The sequence below is a fragment of the Lissotriton vulgaris genome, chromosome 9, assembly GCF_964263255.1.
Source record: "Lissotriton vulgaris chromosome 9, aLisVul1.2, whole genome shotgun sequence".
NCBI classification, from domain to species: Eukaryota; Metazoa; Chordata; class Amphibia; order Caudata; family Salamandridae; genus Lissotriton; species Lissotriton vulgaris.
This window is the reverse complement of record NC_141697.1, coordinates 1,190,309,938-1,190,332,404: the sequence shown is the minus strand read 5'-3', so window position 1 is coordinate 1,190,332,404 and position 22,467 is coordinate 1,190,309,938. Positions and strand designations below refer to the sequence as shown.

General features: G+C 38.6%; 1 protein-coding gene across 1 annotated transcript in view; it reads left to right on the top strand.

The window, feature by feature from the left end:
* Positions 1-22,467, top strand: part of FAM194C (family with sequence similarity 149 member C) — a 127,955-nt gene that overhangs the window by 30,968 nt on the left and 74,520 nt on the right. The window contains exons 6-8 of the mRNA XM_086939571.1: positions 7,402-7,557; positions 15,059-15,179; positions 18,269-18,391. Of these exons, the coding sequence (XP_086795697.1) occupies positions 7,402-7,557; positions 15,059-15,179; positions 18,269-18,391 (400 nt within the window). The remainder of the gene's footprint in view (positions 1-7,401; positions 7,558-15,058; positions 15,180-18,268; positions 18,392-22,467) is intronic.

The following is a 22,467-nucleotide window of genomic DNA, read 5'->3' as shown; positions in this document are numbered from 1 at the left end:
TGCAGAGGTCTAGCCCGGGACCAGGATTCAATTCCCTGCCTCGGCGGGTCTTGGGCTCAAAAATTCCACGGACCTGATAATTCTCGCCTCGGTGCCTATTCCAATCATGGAGTCCCACTCTGCAACTCTGGGCAATAGCTTGCTTAATCTCCACAATGGACCCCACAACACTTTGGATGCCTGGCCTCCACCTTGGGGGTGCCCAGGAGTGGACGCCTCACAGGGAAAGCCAGGATGGGTTCCACAGCGGTATTCGTACAAGCGCCTTGAGACCCTTGCGGGTGAGTAGTGCGCTATACAAGTATCAATTTACAATTTACTGCAGCAATCCTTGATGCTAGTGTGATGAGCACTGGTCCATGCAGAAGAGACTCAGACAGTTTCAGGCAGAATGAACAACACGGAACCCACACAAGATGCACGTAACCCAGGACTCACCCAAGCTCTTAAAGACTTATGAGGGTGCTGTCACTCTATACTCTTGAGGAATGCCCAGGTTTGTGGCAGCAAACCAGCTATATGGTGCTCCCTGGTTCTCTTCCAGATTCTCTTCTTAGAACTTAAATTAAGGCCATTATGCAACGCAAGGATATCAACATAGCCACCAGCCATGGGTTTTCAACTGCTTTAACTCTACAATGCACTGGCTGATTGGCGTGAGCACAGTTTGAGAATATACCGCTCTACTGATGATGCGTGCCAGGTTGGCAGCACAAATGTAACATGCATGAGACTTTGTATGCTTCGCAAATGCATGTTTGGAGGACACGTTACTGAAGGAGCATTCATCCTCAATGTCATATGTTTCCATTCTATCTTCTCATCTCCATCTAACGTCCCATGCACCTGCTGTGACGTCAAATGAATGCGTTGCATGGAGGCCATTTTGATTTTGGAAACCAAGTCATTGGAAGCATTTGAACTACATGTATGTGTTTCCTCATTGCACATCAAAACAATTGAAAGTATTGACATTTTTTGTGATTCAGTGCCATCTCTCAACAAATGACAAAAGCCACTGTTGATATAAGTGTGGTGGAGGTATTTTAAAACTTCATGCTTGAAAATTGAATTGAACGTTGGTGATGTTCAATGTCATGCATGCGCATATTTTTATTGGCAAACTTCTCAGGAATTACCAACTATAACGTTGTTGACCATCTGTGAATCCACCAAAAAATAGTCTTTTGACTGTAATCATTCACATTTCAACTCCATATTTATTGAGCTAGGGTGGCAGCTAATATGTCTCAGCCCCCACAGTTTCTCTCAGAAAATGATGATCCTCTGTTACCTCTAAAACATTGGAAGCAATTGTTAAACAGTTTTTTTTACTAGCAATTGGAGGGGAAAAGTACTCTGCAATCAGGAAGCAGGCTATTTTACTTCACAATTTGGGAGTTGAAGGGAAAAACATTTATGAGAGTCTGGATGTTATTCTTGTGGACAATGCTGAAAGAGAACCCAGCAAAGTGTATGACATATCCGTTTAAATGTTGGAGAGACACTTTGTATCACAGATAAAGAGACACAAATTGGAAGTTATGTAGCATCCCTGAAAACATTGGCAAATACTTGTGAATCAGATACTCTTAAAGACTTGTTAATAAGAGATCAATTGGTGAGATGTACCAATAACCAAAAGGTGTAAGAGAAACTTCTCACTAAAAATCCTAATCTCACGGAGGCTGCAGCTGTATAGGAAATGCAATTATAAATGTAAGCAGAAAAATGTGGGTGAGTCGAGTGAATTTGCAAATGAAATAAACACAAGACAACCTTAATGATTCCATTTAACGTACTAACGTTGACAATAGAGTTATCAACATAGAATGTAAGGATCAACGGAGCAGGCGTTACAGGTGTGGGAGTGAAGGTCATCTTTCTAGCAGTGCAGGTTGCTTTGCCAAGTTTGCGACTTGGAAAAAATGTGGGAAAAATGGTCATTATAAGCGCATGTGTCGCAGGGGAAAAGCAGAAGGTGTGAATTGCCTTGATGATGAGAAGAACATGGGTTTAACAATTAGAAAGCATGGAGAAGTTGATTGTGTATCTTTAAGTATGTTTGAATGTGAGATCAGAGTTGATGGAAAGAAATTGATAATATTAGTGGATTCAGGTTCGCCCTGTATGAAGGTTGGTGGCAAGAATTGGAGCAATGTAGTTAGAGACTATAACCTTCTGATGTAAATCCTGTGGGTTAAGGGGTACCAAAAGTGATGTAGTGGTTCATTTTGTAATGAAAATTCAATTTCAGAAAAGAGAGACAGTAGGGAAAGTCTTTGTAGCCAAGCATGGTGATAATATGCTTTGGTGGCCACATCAAGGAGATATGGGAATAACTGTTGATCCCATTCATCTGAATGACAATTACTTTTGTCGAACACTGACCTTGTTAGTGATATTTGGGGGGAGTTTCCAAAGGTGTTTGAAGGTGAGCTCAGATTGCTCAAAGATTTTGAACACAAAATCTTTTTGAAGAAAAATGCTGTACCAAGTGCGCACAGAGACAAGTTTCCAACATGATGTTAGGACCACTTGATGAAGATCTACAGAAATTACTCTGCTTATGTGTGATGGAAGAAGTTGAGTCTATGATTGGCTTGCTCCAGTAGTTTCATTGATGAACAATTGAGGAAAGAAAATCAGAATGTGTGTTGACCAGCATGATTTGAATAAGCACATTTGGGTAGACCATGAGCCATTACAAAATAGCACAGAGACCCTTGAAATGATAGATGATGCAACGTTGTTTAGTGTAATGGATCTATCTTCTACATATAACCAAACTTCTCTGCATGAAGTCCAAACACATAACCTCCTTTGTTACACCTCTGGGAGCATGCAGGTTTTTTTTTACTGAATGCCCTTTGGATTAGCGTATGCAGCTGCATGTTTTCAGAGGGTGGTGAAGATACTACTGGATGGTCTACCAAGGATCCTATTTTTTCATGACAATATCTTGATATATCATAGATACAGGTTTTCGAATGAAAGAACTTTAAAAATGGTTGCTTCAGTTACATATTTTGGACATACCATCTCAGAAGAGGGGATAAGTCCTAAGACAGATTTGGCAAAGAGCATTGTTGGAGCACTTTTGACAGAGAACAGGGACCAGGTACTCTCATTTTTGCCTATACGTCATTGCTAATTTGGTAATTTGTCCCAACCTATGGAAAGGAGCAAGGTTTGACTGGACCAGTGAGTGTGAGGATGTGGTTAATTCTAATTAAAAAAGAAAATGGTGCATTTTCACTTTGAATAATATATGCAAACTATATTGTCAACTGATGCAGGCCTCAATAGATTGAGTGCTGTGCTTTCACAGGTTGTGTTTGGTGAGGTAAAAGGTAACGGTAAAGCATTTTCTTCATACTTACTGAGATGAGTGGAAGAATGCTACTCTGTAATCAAGTGAGAAGCATTAGCTGTCTATCGGGCAGTACTCCATTTCAAGTTCTTTCTTTCAGGATTTCCATTTCCGGTGAGATAAGATTATTGCTCCGTCTTGTCCCAGATCTTTACTTGTAAATGTGGCGAGAATTTAGCTCCCAGGATAAGAAGATGGACAGACAATTTGGTTCAATACCATTTTTGTATTGATTGCATACCTGGGTCCAAGAACAATGTTGCGTATTGTTTGTCTTGTCTGCCTAGCATAGACGAATGTAATGTGGAAGAGCCTTCTTTAGTAGAGTGGTGATATGGTTGGAAGTTGAGAATGGGATAGTGCATTGAAAGAGGGTGAGACCTTTTTGGTTCTGAGGGAACTTATCATAAAAGGGTGGTCTGATGTCAATTACATTTTGGATTTAGTGATGAGCTCAATATAGTGGATGAGAAAATCTGTAGAATGTTTCACGTTGTTCCACCTCTGAGACTGAGAGACAAATTGATCAACCTGGCACACAAAGGGCACTCTGTAGGAATCTAATGAAGGCAAGACAGCGTAAGTGATATTGTTGGCCTGAATGGATCATCAGGTAAAGGGTGTGGTAAAGGACTTTTGGCAGTGTGCGAACCATGACAAGTCCAGAATGACGCATAGTGCCCTTCATTCCTTTAATGTTAATGTTAATGTTAATCAGCATTTATTGAGCGCTCGTACACCCAGAGGCTTCATGGCACTATAGGAAGGAACAAGGCGCGTCAGTCAGTTAGTAGAGAAAAAGCAGCTCAGTGATGTGCCTGAGAGAAGAGCCAGGTCTTCAGGGAATGTCTGAAACTGAGGATATTATCACTCAGTTTTAGGTGAAGGGGGAGAGAGTTCCAGAAGGCAGCTGCAAGGTGGTCAAAGCAGCTGCCTCCGAGACGCTTCCTCTTATACGGAGGAACAGTCAGGAGGGATTTATGGATGGACCGGAGGTTGCGGGAAGGGCTGTATCTTTTGAATAAGTCTCTGATGAATAGGGGGCCAATATCATGTAAAGACTTGAATAGGATGCACCCCACTTTGAAGGCCACGCGTTGCTCAACCGGCAGCCAGTGTAGCTGTTTCAGGCCAAGTCTGACTGATTGCCTCCTAGGGATGTTCAAAAGAAGTCTGGCTGCTTGGTTCTGAACCAGCTGGAGGCGTCTAAGCTCTCCCGTTTGGAGTCCAAGGTAGAGACTGTTAGAGAAGTCCAATCTGGACAGGACCAGGGAAATGACGATCTGAGTGAGGGCGGCAGAGGAGAAGAAACAGGCAATTTTTTAAATTTTCTTCAACTGGAAAAAACTGGAGGACACGACTGCTCCAACCTGTTTTTCTAGGGAGAGATCCTCGCTGATGAAGATACCTAGGCTCTTGACCGAGGATGACTTAGATGGGGGGGCACCCATGCAGGAGGGCCAGAAGCTGGGATTCCAACTATGTATACTCTGTCCAGGCAAGACCAGTTCGGTCTTGCCTGGGTTAAGTTTCAAATGATTGCAGTTCATCCAACTCAGAATGTGGGACATGGTGTTTTGGAATTCTACCACTGAGTCCTTGGTGTTCAAAGGGAAGATGAGCTGCAAATCATCTGCATAGTTGAAGATGGTTACCTTTGCATTTCTGAGGGAGTACAAAAGGGGGCGTAGGTACAAATTAAAAAGCAGGGGAGATAACGAAGAGCCTTGAGGTACTCCGCAGATGGTGGATATGGTAGGAGCCGTGAAGGAGCCCAGTCTAACCGATTGAGTTCGGTCAGTCATGAATGAGCGGATCCAGCTCAGCGCAGGGCCCCTGAGGCCTGCCTGCTCGACACGGTCGACCAAGATGGTGTAGTCGACTGTGTCGAACGCAGCAGAGAGGTCCAACAGCACCAGAGCCTGATGGATCCCTTCGTCCGCGTTCCGCCTCAAAGTATTCTGCACTGAAAGAATGACTGCTTCAGTCGAATGGCAAGGGCGGAAGCCAGCCTGGTTAGGTGCAAGATACTCTGATTTTTCCAGAAATGTGGAAATACTGTCACAGACGTGAGACTCCAGAAGTTTGGCACAGTATGGCAGCAAGGATATAGGTCTGTAATTGAGTGGGTCTAGCGGGTTGGCTCCTGTCTTTTTTATAAGGGGGATAAGGAGGGCTTTTTTAAAGTTGTTTGGGACTTTCCCCTGTGTGAGCGATCCATTTAGCATGGGAAGTAAGCCCCCGGGAATGCAGGTGCCCACTTCTTTCAAAATGTGAGGGGGGCAGATGTCGTCGGGGGAGCCGGATTTGACCTTTGTAAGGAGTTTGGATAAGTTGGCACTATCAATAGGGGGATATGAGTCCAGGGTAGCAGGATTGTGAAAGATGTCTGAGAAAAGAAGAGGAGGCTGAGTGGTAGAGATACTTTGTTTGATGGTGCAGATTTTATCGAAGAAGAAGGAGTTTAGTGAGTTGCAGAGTTCCTGGGTGGGGACTATCGGAAGAGAGGTTCTGTCGCTAGTACTGAGATTTTCCACAATATTAAATAGTTCTCTAGATTTATTATGGGCTTTGAGAATTTTTTCTGAAAAGTAGTCGGTTTTATGTTTCAGAATAAGCTTTTGGTAGTCCTTACGAGCCTTACGATAGTTATCCCTATCTTGTTCTGAATAGACTGTTCGCCACTTTAGCAACCATAGGTCCATTTGATTTATTGCCTCAAAATGAACACTATGTTTAATTAATATTTGATTATAGATCTAAATGTGTGATGTGCAAGTGTGTTGCTACTGTTAACACAAGAATGGTGATTACGTTCATCAAGGAAGAATTATTTTGTGAAGGTGTTCCAGGTCATTTAATAATAGCTAATGGTGTTCAGTTTATTTGCCATGAGATGCGTGAGTTTGCTCTTGACCCTGAAATCAACACAGATTGGTGCATTTGATGCTTTAATCCTCTGCACCACCAGAGGAGTCTTTCACCACAGTCATAGCCCATTGGGGCAGTATCAGAGCCAGCATAGAGAGGGCGAGTTTATATCTGGCAGGTCAACGCTGAATAAATGCCCATCATTGCCTTACAGGGGATAGCACTACTAACGCCACTAGGGCAGCAGACAGCTCTTGTTTCAACTCTTCCCAGAATGGCTGAAATCATGCTACACACCCTCAACATATGCCCTCACTATTTCCTCAGCTGTAGTTTTGTCCAACCATCAGACCCATGGAAAACAGTTCACTATGCTGAACATTATTTAATCTGTACCAACCTCAGAATGACCTGAATCCCTACTTCTGTTGGGTGAGTCCAAGCTTCATCTCATTCTCTGTCCTCTCTGAGAGTCAAGATCAAATGGAAACCCCGCTCCACCTCAAATCTTGTACAGTATCGGGCATATTAAACATAAGGTGCCCTTAAATGTTTGAGGTTGGCCCAATCCGAATTAGGCTTAATCACTGGAAGTTAAACCATGTGCAAATCACTCTTGGTCTTGCCCCAAAAAGGACAGACCAACTTAAAGTATACCGCCATGTACACAGGAATGTAAACTTGGTGGTTTTTGTTCTGTATCGGAGAGAAAACTTTCCTACAGAAATTAAAATGGGAAATCGGTGTTTTGGGATCCCCCCTCTTTATCTTCACATCCATGTATTGTATCAGCACACACATTTCAATGAAGGAGCCAAAGAGGGTGAACCTTTATATGGAAAGGTTTCTTGCAGATTCGTTGAAGAGTGCCAAAGTTATAAAAGAAACAAAAATGCCTTTCGTATGGAAAGTCAAACCTAACTATAACTACATAGTGGTGACCACCAGTGTGTAATATAAATATATATATATATACTCTTTGTACAGGCTTATTGACTAAATAGTCTCAACATAGATAAACACATGGTGTATGATGAATGTGCATCTGGAGAAGTGACAAATGTTTCCAATTTCAAATGATCATCCACAAGGTAATAAGGAAATATTTATCTTATTTCATAAAGATGAGTTGCTAAGTACTTGACTTGATTCATCAGCTATCCATCTGGACACATAGCTGCCTGTCAGATACCTCATTCTCTTGGATCCACAAGAACCTACACCTTTCTCTTTGAAGACTCACTGCCGCTCTCAATGATAGCCTCTTTCGTCAATGATGGCCAAGGATGTGTGTATTACACCAATCGACACAGGTGAGAGATGTTCACTTGTCTTGATTTGCATACTTTCCTGATGTCCTCATGATCCATGCTACAATACCTTATATTTTTATAATGCTAAATGATATGTCTGTGCAGAATTTCTAATTTCATACTACTGGACCAAGTGGTGTTTTTCTATAGTTTGCCTTGCATCAATGACTTGCCATTTATTAAATGTATAGGTTGCCCTTCATTTTTGAATGAACAATATTTAATTTGTGAGAGATTTTGTGGTTGTCTTGAAAATATATTTAATAATTTGACTTATTCACTGACAGGCAGACCTGAAGGTTAAGTAGAGACCAAGACATTGAAGTGGGTAGGGAAGGACCAGAGAGTCCTTATATACCTTATAATAACCCTGTATATATGTTCATTTGTGTATACTGCGGTCAGCTGGCCAACAGAACACATTGGAAGAGTGGAGAGGCATGTTGTCCATTACATCTTAACGCTAAAAACAAACAGTGCTCTCCTCGTAACCTTCTTCTGACCACACCACCAGGACAAAGCTCTCCCAAGTCCTATCAATGGATGCCACTCCCTCCTATTGAGTTTTCTCTAGAATTGATTACAATTGTGAGTGACTGATCTCTTGGGCAAGATGAAGCCACTGCATCCACCTGTCACACTGTTTGTGAAGGTCAAATTGGAGAATCTGAGTTTGGTGATCCTCTCTGGTAACTCTGCAAGATTGACCCAGAGACATTGCTAACATATTTGACTCCCTAATGGACAGTGAAGTGCTCAGGCTTGGAAGCCTGGGACTGTGGCTGAGAGTGGTGACTAGAAATGGGGAAGAGACGTGGTAGGCACAGAAGGGTAGTTCTTTTGTGGGGAGTTTATAATTTGATATTGGATAGGAAAATAAAGACAAGTGTAATGCAGTTTTTGCTGTACACAATACACGCCAGGTCTTTTAGAACATGTGTGTGATAAACTGATTGCAAACTGTGTTTGGACATGTCTTGGCACTAACTCACATAAGGAGGGCAAATTGTTCCCACTCCTCTCTTAATATAGGTAACTTTTCTGGGTGAAATCTAATTTAGGCAGGCATAGTCTAATATAATTTGAAGCATTTCCCATTACCATTGTTAGGCAAAATGTCTAAGAACAGCCTGTGTCCCATGTCACTTAATCGATACTTCTTTCGGGTAAAAATCCTTTTACAAGAGCACGGGGAGAACACAAATGAATTGAACACGCGTGTCTGTTGTGTTTTAACACAAAATGTCTCCCTGCAGCAAAAATGCTGACATTGCCATTTCTCTAATTTACTATTTCGTATAATTTATTTTAGCCATTTTGCTTAAATTCTACAAAGAACGTTAAGTGGAATTCATACATGCTTACTGTTAACCAAAGTCCAACATTTCTTCATATTGCTCACTACAATCCCCAAGTGAAGGCCACTGTATTACGTGAAGATACTAAATCTTGCATTGGCTGCCCCTAAAATCCAAAGACCAACGTTGAACGTGGAAAATTATCTAACTTTCTATTCATTGTTTTACTTTATAGAACTGTAGAGGTGAAAGACCTAGAACGTTTAGAAATCCAATAAAAGTTTTTGAAGAAACAATCTAAAATGCAATATAATAAAGGCAGGAGGAACTGAGGCTTTTTGTAGATTTTACATTTTTAGTTTTGCCTTTTTTATACTTATTCTTAACAGATGCAGTTTTCTTCATTAGAATTCTTCAATTTTGCTAACTCCTTCTTAATGCAATGTTCTGGAAGATATTCGTTCAGTCCATAAATATCTAATTTTGTATTAAAATATCGATCTAATATCCGGATGTATTTTTAACTGTCAGCATGTGGCCACAGGACATTCCGTTATGTGAAATTCCTGAAATTTCATTACACCTCTTTGCATAATTATGGGACATTTATGGTCAAAATGTATGCTTGGGAACAACAGAAAGCGAATGACCTTTGTTTTCGGTGCTTTGTTTAAATAGGTCCCCATGCCAAAAATGAATGAAAGACGGGATTGTGCTCTAAAACATAGCGCCAAATAACGGATTTGCCTGTCACATAATTATGTGTAATTTTGCGTAATTTGGCTCAAATTCTGTATAATAATACCAATTTTACAGACCCCTTATTTGGACAACATATGTGTTATGATGTGCCTCTGAGTGTCTGTAGAGTTGTGTTAGATGTAAGATGAGTCATGAGTTTTTATAGTGGAATAATATTTTACATATATGTAATTTTTTAAGTATGTGCATGTGCTATTTTAACAATGGTATTTGTAACAGTATCCACACTGTATGAAGACTATTTTTTCCTTTTAATTTATTTTTTATTTTTTTAAATGTTGGTCTTTACGCTTTACACAATATTTATTGGCTCCACTGGTGCAAGTATGATGCCCATGCAGGACTTGGGAGTGGCAATGTCTTTGCGTGACTTACTCCAAGGTTTGGCCGCACTGTATTTCAGCTTGAATGTGCTAAAGTACTATTTAAGAAGATGGGGATATCATTTTACTGAATTGCAACTGACTTTTCCTTTTGTTAGTGTGTTTTTGTGTCATCATGTTCTGTCATCGGCCTCTCCTTTGTTTTTTCTTTTCTCCTCCTACTTTGTGGTAGATATTTACCTTCTTTCCAGCCACTTCTCCTTCCCAATCTGATATTTTTACCTAAAACATAGAAACACGTGTGCTTAGTTCTACATACTCTCAATGAAGAACCCTGCATATAAGTAACAGGACAGGGGTGCGCCTATGTTTACACCTTCGGGAACTGCATTTATGAGTTTGTTTAGTTCTTCAGGAGCACTGCTCATACTTATACTTATTATCTTTCTGATTTGCCCTCAATATGAGGTTGGAGTTTAATTACAATAAAGAGTAGAGACATATTGTGACCATCACAAAACATCCCTAGATAGCCATGAGTGGTTTGATAATTCTACCTAGGTAGGCATCCTACCAGATATCCCAGTGGGATGCATGCAAAGAATTATAACCAGGAGGTAAGAGAAGATTGGAATGTCTTCATAAAAGGATTTATTCAAACTACATCTTGTACTCAGTACTAGAGGCCACACCTCCATGAAACTCTGTATGAGTGGAGCGGTAAGCCCAAAAAAGTAATATATGGGAAAAGGACATTGTGATAACATTCAAGCACTTAACACTTAAGAGATAGATGTGTTCCAATGAACATCGGTTTGCAAAAAAAGGAACATGCTCTTGGTATTCGAGAAGGCAGATTTTAGATGCACTCATGAAAGAGCTTACTTCTGAATAAAATACTTGAGTGATGCATAGAGGAGCTCCCAACGTACACGGAGGAGCCAAAGGAGAAGGAATGTAAGAATGATGGTGACATACACATCAAGATCCTTGACACTAGGAGGAAAACAGGCAAACCACAGGAGCAATAGAGTCCATAATATTGTTGCATGTACTATATTATAGCCTGGATATTGTTGCATGCATTAAATTGTAGCCTGGATATTGTATCACGTATTATATTGTAGCCTGGATATTATATCACGTATTATATTGTAGCCTGGATATTGTCGCATTTATTAAATTGTAGCCTGGATATTGTTGCATGTATTATATTGTATCCTGGATATTGTAGCATGTATTATATTGTAGCCGGGATATTGTAGCATGTATTATATTGTATCCTGGATATTGTTGCATGTATTATATTGTATCCTGGATATTGGCATGTATTATATTATATCCTGGATATTGTTGCATGAATTATATTGTAGCCTGGATATTGTCGCATGTATTATCGTGTAGCCTGGATATTGTAGCATGTATTATATTGCATCCTGGATATTGTTGCATGTATTAAATTGTAGCCTGGATATTGTCACATGTATTATCGTGTAGCCTGGATATTGTAGCATGTATTATATTGCATCCTGGATATTGAAGCATGTATTATATTGTAGCCTGGATATTGTAGCATGTATTATATTGTAGCCTGGATATTGTTGCCTGAATTATATTGTATCCTGGATATCGTAGCCTGGATATTGTAGGATGTGTTATATTGTAGCCTGGATATTGTAGCCTGGATATTGTAGGATGTATTATATTGTAGCCTGGATATTGTCACATGTATTATATTGTAGCCTAGATATTGTTGCATGTATTATATTGTAGCCTGGATATTGTTGGATGTATTATATTGTAGCCTGAATAGTGTTGCCTGTATTATATTGTAGCCTGGATATTGTAGCATGTATTATATTGTAGCCTGGATATTGTTGCCTGAATTATATTGTATCCTGGATATCGTAGCCTGGATATTGTAGGATGTGTTATATTGTAGCCTGGATATTGTAGCCTGGATATTGTTGCATGTATTATATTGTAGCCTGGATATTGTTGGATGTATTATATTGTAGCCTGAATAGTGTTGCCTGTATTATATTGTAGCCTGGATATTGTAGCATGTATTATATTGTAGCCTGGATATTGTTGCCTAAATTATATTGTATCCTGGATATCGTAGCCTGGATATTGTAGGATGTATTATATTGTAGCCTGGATATTGTAGCATGTATTATATTGTAGCCTGGATATTGTTGCCTGAATTATATTGTATCCTGGATATCGTAGCCTGGATATTGTTGCATGTATTATATTGTACCCTGGATATTGTTGGATGTATTATATTGTAGCCTGAATAGTGTTGCCTGTATTATATTGTAGCCTGGATATTGTAGCATGTATTATATTGTAGCCTGGATATTGTTGCCTGAATTATATTGTATCCTGGATATCGTAGCCTGGATATTGTAGGATGTATTATATTGTAGCCTGGATATTGTCACATGTATTATATTGTAGCCTTGATATTGTTGCCTGTATTAAATTGGAGCCTGGATATTGAAGCATGTATTATATTGTAGCCTGGATATTGTTGCCTGTATTATATTGTAGCCTGGATATTGTATCCTGGATATTGTGGCATGTATTAAATTGTAGCCTGGATATTGAAGCATGTATTATATTGTAGCCTGGATATTGTCACCTGCATTATATTGCAGCCTGGATGTTGTAGCATGTATTAAATTGTAGCCTGGATATTGTAGCATGTATTATATTGTAGCCTGGATATTGTAGGATGTATTATATTGTAGCCTGGATATTGAAGCATGTATTATATTGTAGCTTGGATATTGTCACATGTATTATATTGTAGCCGGAATATTGTTGCATGTATTAAATTGTAGCCTGGATATTGTATCACATATTATATTGTAGCCTGGATATTATATCACGTATTATATTGTAGCCTGGATATTGTCGGATTTATTAAATTGTAGCCTGGATATTGTTGCATGTATTATATTGTATCCTGGATATTGTAGCATGTATTTTATTGTATCCTGGATATTGTTGCATGTATTATATTGTATCCTAGATATTGTGGCATGTATTATATTGTAGCCTGGATATTGTAGGATGTATTATATTATATCCTGGATATTGTTGTATGTATTATATTGTAGCCTGGATATTGTCGCATGTATTATCGTGTAGCCTGGATATTGTAGCATGTATTATATTGTATCCTGGATATTGTAGGATGTATTATATTGTAGCCTGGATATTGAAGCATGTATTAAATTGTAGCCTGGATATTGTTGCATGTATTATATTGTAGCCTGGATATTGTAGCATGTATTATATTGTATCCTGGATATTGTCACATGTATAATATTGTAGCCTGGATATTGTTGCCTGTATTATATTTTAGCCTGGATATTGTAGGATGTATTATTTTGTAGCTTGGATATTGTCACATGTATTATATTGTAGCTTGGATATTGTCACATGTATTATATTGTAGCCTGGATATTGTAGAATGAATTATATTGTAGCCTGGATATTGTTGCATGTATTATATTGTAGCCTGGATATTGTAGGTTGTATTATATTGTATCTTGGATATTGTCACATGTATTATATTGTAGCCTGGATATTGTCACCTGCATTATATTGTAGCCTGGATATTTTTTGCCTGTATTATATTGTATCCTGGATATTGCAGCATGTATTATATTGTAGCCTGGATATTGTAGCCTAGATATTGTAGGATGTATTATATTGTAGCCTGGATATTGACACCTGCATTATATTGTAGCCTGGATATTGTAGCATATATTAAATTGTAGCCTGGATATTGTAGAATGCATTATATTGTAGCCTGGATATTGTAGCATATATTAAATTGTAGCCTGGATATTGTAGAATGCATTATATTGTAGCCTGGATATTGTTGCATGTATTATATTGTAGCCTGGATATTGTAGGTTGTATTATATTGTATCTTGGATATTGTCACATGTATTATATTGTAGCCTGGATATTGTCACCTGCATTATATTGTAGCCTGGATATTGTAGCATGTATTAAATTGTAGCCTGGATATTGAAGCATGCATTATATTGTAGCCTGGATATTGTCACCTGCATTATATTGTAGCCTGGATATTGTAGCATGTATTAAATTGTAGCCTGGATATTGTAGCCTAGATATTGTAGGATGTATTATATTGTAGCCTGGATATTGTCACCTGCATTATATTGTAGCCTGGATATTGTAGCATGTATTAAATTGTAGCCTGGATATGGAAGCATGCATTATATTGTAGCCTGGATATTGTCACCTGCATTATATTGTAGCCTGGATATTGTAGCATGTATTAAATTGTAGCTTGGATATTGTCCCATGTATTATATTGTAGCCTGGATATTGTGGCATGTATTATATTGTATCTTGGATATTGTCACATGTATTATATTGTAGCCTGGATATTGTGGCATGTATTATATTGTAGCTTTGATATTGTCCCATGTATTATATTGTAGCCTGGATATTGTGGCATGTATTATATTGTATCTTGGATATTGTCACATGTATTATATTGTATCTTGGATATTGTCACATGTATTATATTGTAGCCTGGATATTGTCACATGTATTATATTGTAGCCTGGATATTGTAGCATGTATTTAATTGTAGCCTGGATATTGTGGCATGTAATAAATTGTGGGCTGGATGATCATGGCTGTCATTTGTTCCCATACATTTCACTTATTTCTTTTCACAGATTAATTATCTGGTGTGAACAGTAAGGAATTAATAAAGAAAATGTCTCCTTTATCTGCAAACCCACAACACCTTTCACTGCTAGGAGTGGGACATTAGGTATCATGAGATCTCTACTCGTGCATATCTGCACATTCATCAATGCTCATCCCCAATGACCTTTGGAATGAGTAATCTAGAATTGTGCCACACACTTTTCTACAAGTGCCAAAGCCAACCCTTTAATTTCAAATTGAAATAATTCAGCAAACATACAGAAGTTTGATTTTAGATGGTCATGCTGTATATGTGGTGAAAATGTTATTCAGTTAAATAATAAATATCAGTATGACTTTAGGTTTGAGAAACCTGCTGCCTCCAGCTGCCTACAATATATGTTTTTACAGGTGCTCCTTGGCCATGATGGTGAATGGAGAAGGAGGCGTTCTAAGAGACGTGGATGGATGGGTGATCCATCACTGGGAATGGACGACGACAAATCCACCTTTACAATCTCTGCACTATAAGGTAAATCTATTGATAATCTCTGACACTGTATATGTCTTTTTATTAAAGTTCCTATCAACGCTATTGCAGTGGAGCTGGACAAGCATGTTAGTGTTGACCTTAATAGTTGTGAAACCCATTTAGGTTGAGATTATAGTTGAGCTTGAGGTTGCAATTGTTTATCCGTCCATTTTGCCTCCTTGTTTCTGACTCCCTACAATAGCTATGCATATTTTCCTAAAAGCTGCAAATTTCCCTAGAGATGTATACCGAATAGAGTAAGTTCATTAATGGCAGTGGATTCCATAAGTTGAGACTTCTCAACAGTGTCCCGCTTTGGTAGTGTGTTTTCTCTAAATAAAGAAAGTTTGCTGAATGAAGGGATCATGCTCTCCTGTCCCTCTCACTCCCTTGTTCCAAGGAGGACACTTGCCAAGGCCTTAACTAGCTTCATCATCCCGATGAATCCTATCAACTCAGTTCGCGATGGAGCAAGGAAAGATGCAGACATTTTGAGCATTGACAGCACTCAAAAACAATCTTCACTTATGAGACTACAGTTGTGACTTTGTCTCTGTAATAAATCCGATTGAGGGAGGTAGTCACAACTGAACTTAGCTGTTGCTCTGGGTGCCAAAAGATTAATAACATCAGATTTACTGATTATCAATGTCCTTGTCAGATGCTGTTAATGGGGCCCATGGCAGATGGGGCGATTGGTCCCTTTTGTGGTGGTCGAGGTCATTTTCCACAGGTGCCCGGGAATTGTTCCTAGTATAGAATTGCAAATTGGGCCAGGTACAACCCGTTCTGCACAAAGTGCATTACTGTTCAGTGAATAAGAAGGCTTTCACTTTATGGGTAGGGGACCTCCCACTCCATCACAGACTGGATTTTCGTCTCCAGCAGGCTCACCTTCCCATTTCCCACCTGATGCCAAAGGTGAACTATCAAAGACTAACCCACTTTGAATGTGGTTGCCTTGATGGTCACTTTTGCTTCCCGTATTCAGACCAAAGCCTTGCCTAAGTGTCTCATGATGTCCTCCCATGAATTGCTAAAGATGGCGATGTAATTCCGGTAGGTTCTACATAACTCCTGCAGCCCTGAGAGAACATAGTTCACCAGATACTGAATAGTATGAAGAGCATTATTAAGCCCAAAAGGCATGACCCTAAACTGGCACAATCCCTTTGGTCTAGAGAAGGCAGCCTCCTCCTTCACAGTAGGTGCTAATGCAACCTGTAACTAGTGACATATCAGAGTGAGTAGCACACAGATGGTCCACTATCTCATTAGCACTAGGAATCAGGTGTTCACCTGGTTGAGCGCCCAGTGGTCCTTGCTTGGGCGCTCAACCAGGTGACAACTGAGTTGGCAAACAATAGTTTTAAGGGACTGAACCCAACCCCTTTCTGTGTAATTTCTCTGCAGGTAAATAAGAGAGATTGCAGATAAAAATGTACACTCCCTCCTTAGAATCTCTGATTTTTTATTGTTTTGGTAAACCTTTCCACCAACCTGTTGATTTGAGGTTTGCATGTCGTTAATAAGTGGTAGGTCACACCAGGGTGCTCCTACATGTCTCTCATACTAAAGGAGATAAAGTCAGTTCCCCGGTCAGAAGCCAAGGCAGCTCAACCAGCCTAGGATCCAACCCTTGTTCTCTAAGTATAATAAATATGTCCATTGGTCGTTCTTGCAGCTGCTTTTGGGTGGCATGTTTATAGAAATGTTCTTTCGTAGATCCAGTAACCATGTATGTCAATGAGTTGTATCAGGAATTGCTACTACATGTTTTTGGGAATTATTGGTCTACAAGAATAAAAGTAGATTGGCACATTTAACGAATATGTGGGAAAGCTAATTACAGAACAGTTTGTATGCATATACATTGCACCCAGGAATTCCCCTGCTCTGTGGGCTACTTGACACTAGCAGTACCTGCAACTGCAGGATGGTGTACGGGGAGATGCTGAATTATGTAGTTTCTGATTCCTCCAATAACTCCTCATTTTTCAGGTGAGAGAATTAGTCACTTTGGTCCTGATTTCAATGGTTATTCCTCATTTCTTCCAGCATTTCACCTGGGCCTAGATGTATCAAGCCTTTTGCGATTCGTTAAGGCCGAAATTCGCAGAATTTCGGCCTTAAGGAATCGCAAACGGACATTTAGCATCTTTTGGGATGTATCAGAAATTAGCAAAATAAGGAATCGCAAAAAATTGCGATTCCTTATTTTGCTTATGCATTTAAGGAATCGCAATTTTGCGATTCCTTAAATGGCATGTATGAAACTTTTTAAAATTGCGAATTTGGGTCAAGGAATCGCAAATTAACACCAATTTGAGGTTCGTGTTAATTTGCGAAATCCTTTTAAAAAACAAAATATGACTATTTTGAAGGTGGCATGTGACACACATACATGCCCATAGGGCATGTATGTGTGCCATATGCTCACACATGTAAGTTTCAGGGGTGCAGCAGGGTGTCCATGAGACACCCCTGCACCCTTGAAATAATTCTCAAATTGCGATTAGCAAATTGCGAATTCGCAATTTGAGAATTACTGCACAATCATTCCTATGGGCCTCTTGGCCCATAGGAATGCATGGGGAATTATTCCTTATTTGCGAATTCGCAAAATGCGAATTCGCAAATAAAGATAATTAAGGAATCGCAAAAAAAATGCAATTTTTTACATACATTCCATTTTGCGAATTCTAAATAGCGATTCGCAAAAAATCGCTATTTAAGATTCGTAAAATGGAATCTTGATACATCTAGGCCCTGGAGCCTCCACCTGCCGTCAGCAAATGGAGATTCCAAGTCAAATGCAGCAGAAACGCAGGTTTCCCCAGGTCCTGATATTTTTGATGGGGTCAGTTATTCCTGCTACTGGTCTCATCGAAATTGAGAGGGCACTCGTAGTGGGACCCTTAGTGTCTTCAGTGGTCTTCTTTATTCCCTAATTAAATAAGTGTTTTAAGACAATACAATGCTACCTCTGGCTTAGTTGTACTGTATGAGACTTAAATAGCTAATAATGTGTAATGCCATGGGAGTGTGTCTAAGCAGCTAACCGGGGCTTTTGTCGCCTTCCTCCCTAGATCAACGCAAACCTACGACTTAACATTGACAGTACTGGCTCAATGACACTGCTGTTTAACAGCTTCAATGATGCTGTCAAACTGCCCTTGATGTCAAATCACGCACACTTCAGTGGACATCCGGTAAGACATTTGGTACAATATTTTAAGCTTTCAAGAAGTCACATGACTATTAATTTGCACCTGTTGGATGACCAGTTGTGCTTGGAAGCATGGCCTACGTTTCATTTTGGACTTCCCTTACTGGTGAATGAGTTGGATGGCCATGGATCTAGTGGTAGTAGAACATTTACACGAGAAGAGATGCTCAAAAAGTATTTGTAAAAGAAGTAGGTGCTAGGTTTTGCCCTTCTTCAAGTGTGCAGTTTGTATAGTGAGACTCATTCACAAACGTGTGATGCACAATCTGTCCACTGGAGAAAGTGTGGGGGAAATATGTGCTTTCTGGAGACACATTGCACATGGGCAACCAAGAGGCACTTCATGTTGGCATTTGTGAAAAACAACACATGCACATTAAGAACCTGGGACTCAGTTAAAACAAGAATGTCCATGCCTTACTGAAGCCAGTTATCACTGTTAGTATCATTATTATTATAAAACAATTAACGATGGCAATCAGTTTCCATGTTTAATTTTAACCTCAGTTTTACTATGTTCAATTATTATCATGCTGGAGCCGCTAATGGTATTGTATTCATGATTATCAGTATGCATAATAACCATGATCATTATTGTGTGAAGCCAATCTTCAAACCCAATCAGTGACTAAATGGCAGTAGCGGCTGGTGTAAGGGAAATGTAATGGGGCAATGCAGGAGGCAGAGCGGGGGGAGCATGGAGGTGGCAAAGCGAGTGGGCTGAAATAATTTAAAAAAAAGAAAACCTACCTGCCTCTCTTCTGCTCGCCACATACTCCCTGGGCTTCTCCTCTGGGCAAAGGCTGAAGCCACCAGCTTCCCCTGCGACCAATCCCAACACTGCTCCCACCGGATCACTGACATAATATCGATGTCAAAAATATAGAACTACAAAAATATCGAGTAAAAAATATAGAATACAAAAATATCGAATCCCTATCTCCAAACAGGTCAGTACAAAAATATTGAATCAAAAATATTGTTGTAAAAAATATAGATAGTTAAAATATCGAATTTTTTAAATATCTTAAAAGTAATGTAAAATTAATATAATGATAAATATAATTAACTTAAACATACTTAAAATACTTAAATAACCTCAAAATTAATAAATAATTAATGTAACTTTAAAAAAAAATGTAATACATTAGTGAACAAGGCGGCAACGCCGAAACGCGTCTAAGCAGACATTGAGTGAATAAATCGAGTTTGGATTCAGATTCATGGTGTCAGCGCCTTCTTCTTATCGGACAAGTTTGGCAAGACTGGATATATGTATATATATATATATATATATATATATATATATATATATATATATATATATATATGAACAAAAGTGCCTTGAGCTCGGGAAAGCACACGACGGCGCTCGTGTGTGATGCAGCCTGCTTCCTGATGGGGAGAGGCACCATCCTGGGCTGAAAGAGAAGTTTCCAATCAGCCGAGTGAGGCTGCAGGTTTGAACTTTCAAAACTTGCGTGGCACGACGTTCTATATGCAGAAAATGAGCCTGCCTAACTGAACCATATCCTACTAAGGACAAAATGAAAATTAAAAAAGCAAATAACATTGGAATTTACTAAAATGAATACTTATTCTCGCATCAAAGGACCCAATGTCCCACCATGCACTACTAATGATTGAACTTTACATACGCCCATTGAAGGGCAGGTGATGGATGAATAAAACCGGAAACACTAATGAGTAATGCGAGCCTCTGGTGTTACAACTGCTGCCCAGGAAGAAGAGGATGTTACCTCGAAACGCGTTGGCAAAATAAAGCACTAATTGGATCAGGAAGCAGGCTGCATCACACACGAGCGCCGTCGTGTGCTTTCCCGAGCTCAAGGCACTTTTGTTCACATATATATATATATATATACATAATATTAACAAAAAATATACAATATTTTTACCGTAGGATAGCGAGAGGGTTAAATTTACTAGTGAGTGCAACAGTAGAGAAAACATTGGATAGCGTAGAGGTAAAAATTACTATTCCCACTCCAGAGAGTGCAACAGTAGGGAAAGCATTCGATAGCGTAGAGGTAAAAATTACTATTCCCACTCCAAAGAGTGCAAGAGTAGGGAAAGCGTTGGATAGAGCAGGGGTAAAAATTACTATTCCCACTCCAGAGAGTGCAACAGTAGGGAAAGCGTTGGATAGCGGGAGAGTAAAAATTACTATTCCCACTCCAGAGAGTGCAACAGTAGGGAAAGCATTGGATAGCGTAGGGGTAAAAATTACTATTCCCACTCCAATGAGTGCAACAGTGGGAAAAGCGTTGGATAGCGTAGGGGTAAAAATTACTATTCCCACTCCAGAGAGTGCAACAGTAGCGAAAGCGTTGGATAGCGTAGGGGTAAAAATTACTATTCCCACTGCAGAGAGTACAACAGTAGGGAAAGCATTGGATAGCGTAGGGGTAAAAATTACTATTCCCACTGCAGTGAGTGCAACAGTGGGAAAAGCGTTGGATAGCGTAGGGGTAAAAATTACTATTCCCACTCCAGAGAGTGCAACAGTAGGGAAAGCTCTGAATAGCATAGGGGTAAAAATTACTATTCCCACTCCAATGAGTGCAACAGTAGGGAAAGTGTTGGATAGCGTAGGGGTAAAAATTACTATTCCCACTCCAGAGAGTGCAACAGTAGGTAAAGCGTTAGATAGCGTAGGGGTAAAAATTACTATTCCCACTCCATAGAGTGCAACAGTAGGGAAAATGCTGGATAGCGTAGGAGTAAAAATTACTATTCCCACTCCAATCAGTGCAACAGTAGGGAAAGCGTTGGATAGCGTAGGGGTAAAAATTACTATTCCCACTCCAGAGAGTGCAACAGTAGGGAAAGTAAATATTTCATATATGAATAAAAATAAATTAAATATTAATACCAATTACAAATATTTTAAAATAATTAACAATTTTATATAATATATTAATTAATCAATTACAAATACAGATGAAAATTATGTTTTATAAAAATGTACCTACTAATACAAATTATTTACTAATAAACAATAAATTTATTAACAATTAAAAAAATAATTAAAAAATACGAAAAAAATAACCAATAATTAAATTTAAAAGTTTAATTATTTAAAATTCAATTACTTCCCACCATATTCCCCTATAAACCCACAACCCGCTACTGAAAAGAAATTAATAAAATTAACATAACTATCAATTAAGCAATTAATTAAAATGAATTATCAATAGTAATTAATTAATTAATTCAAAATAAATACCAATAAATAAATTAACATATTTAATTAATTATAAATAAATTGCTTCCCACCCTATTCCCCTATAAACCCACAACCCGCTACAGAAAATACATTAATATAATTAACATAATTATCAATTAATTAATTAATTAAAATTAATTACCAATTATATTTTAAATATTTACCAATTAATAATTAATTAACAATTAATTCAAAATAAATACCAATATATAAATTAACATATTTAATTAATTATAATTAGATTGCTTCCCACCCTATTCCCCTATAAACCCACAACCCGCTACAGAATTATATTATGCAAAAATTAAATACCATAAAATTAATTAATTAAAATAAATGATAAAATAAATATACACTTTTCACACATATAGTAACATAAAAAAACTTTAAAAAATTGATATTAACTTACTTACCTCAAATTCGATATTTTTGTTGTCTATATTCTGTCCATTCTATATTTTTGTTGTCTATATTCTGTCCATTCGATATTTTGTCCATTCTATATTTTGGATTCGATATCAATGCTATTCTATTCGATATTTTTGTAGTCTATATTCTGTCCTTTTCATATTGTGTCCATTCTATATTTTTAATTCAATATTAATGTAACTCGATATTTACAACTCGATATTTTGAGTGTATACCGCTCTCACCATGAGAGCAGCGTAGGGATTGGACGGAGTGCGCTGGTTTGGCGCTTCATTGGGAGCTTGAAGCCTGTGCCTGCTGATCTCTCCAACCAGCAATACAGCTGGGTTGGAGAGATGTCAGTGAGCATGACGATTTCGTCAGACTTAGATGGCTGGCCA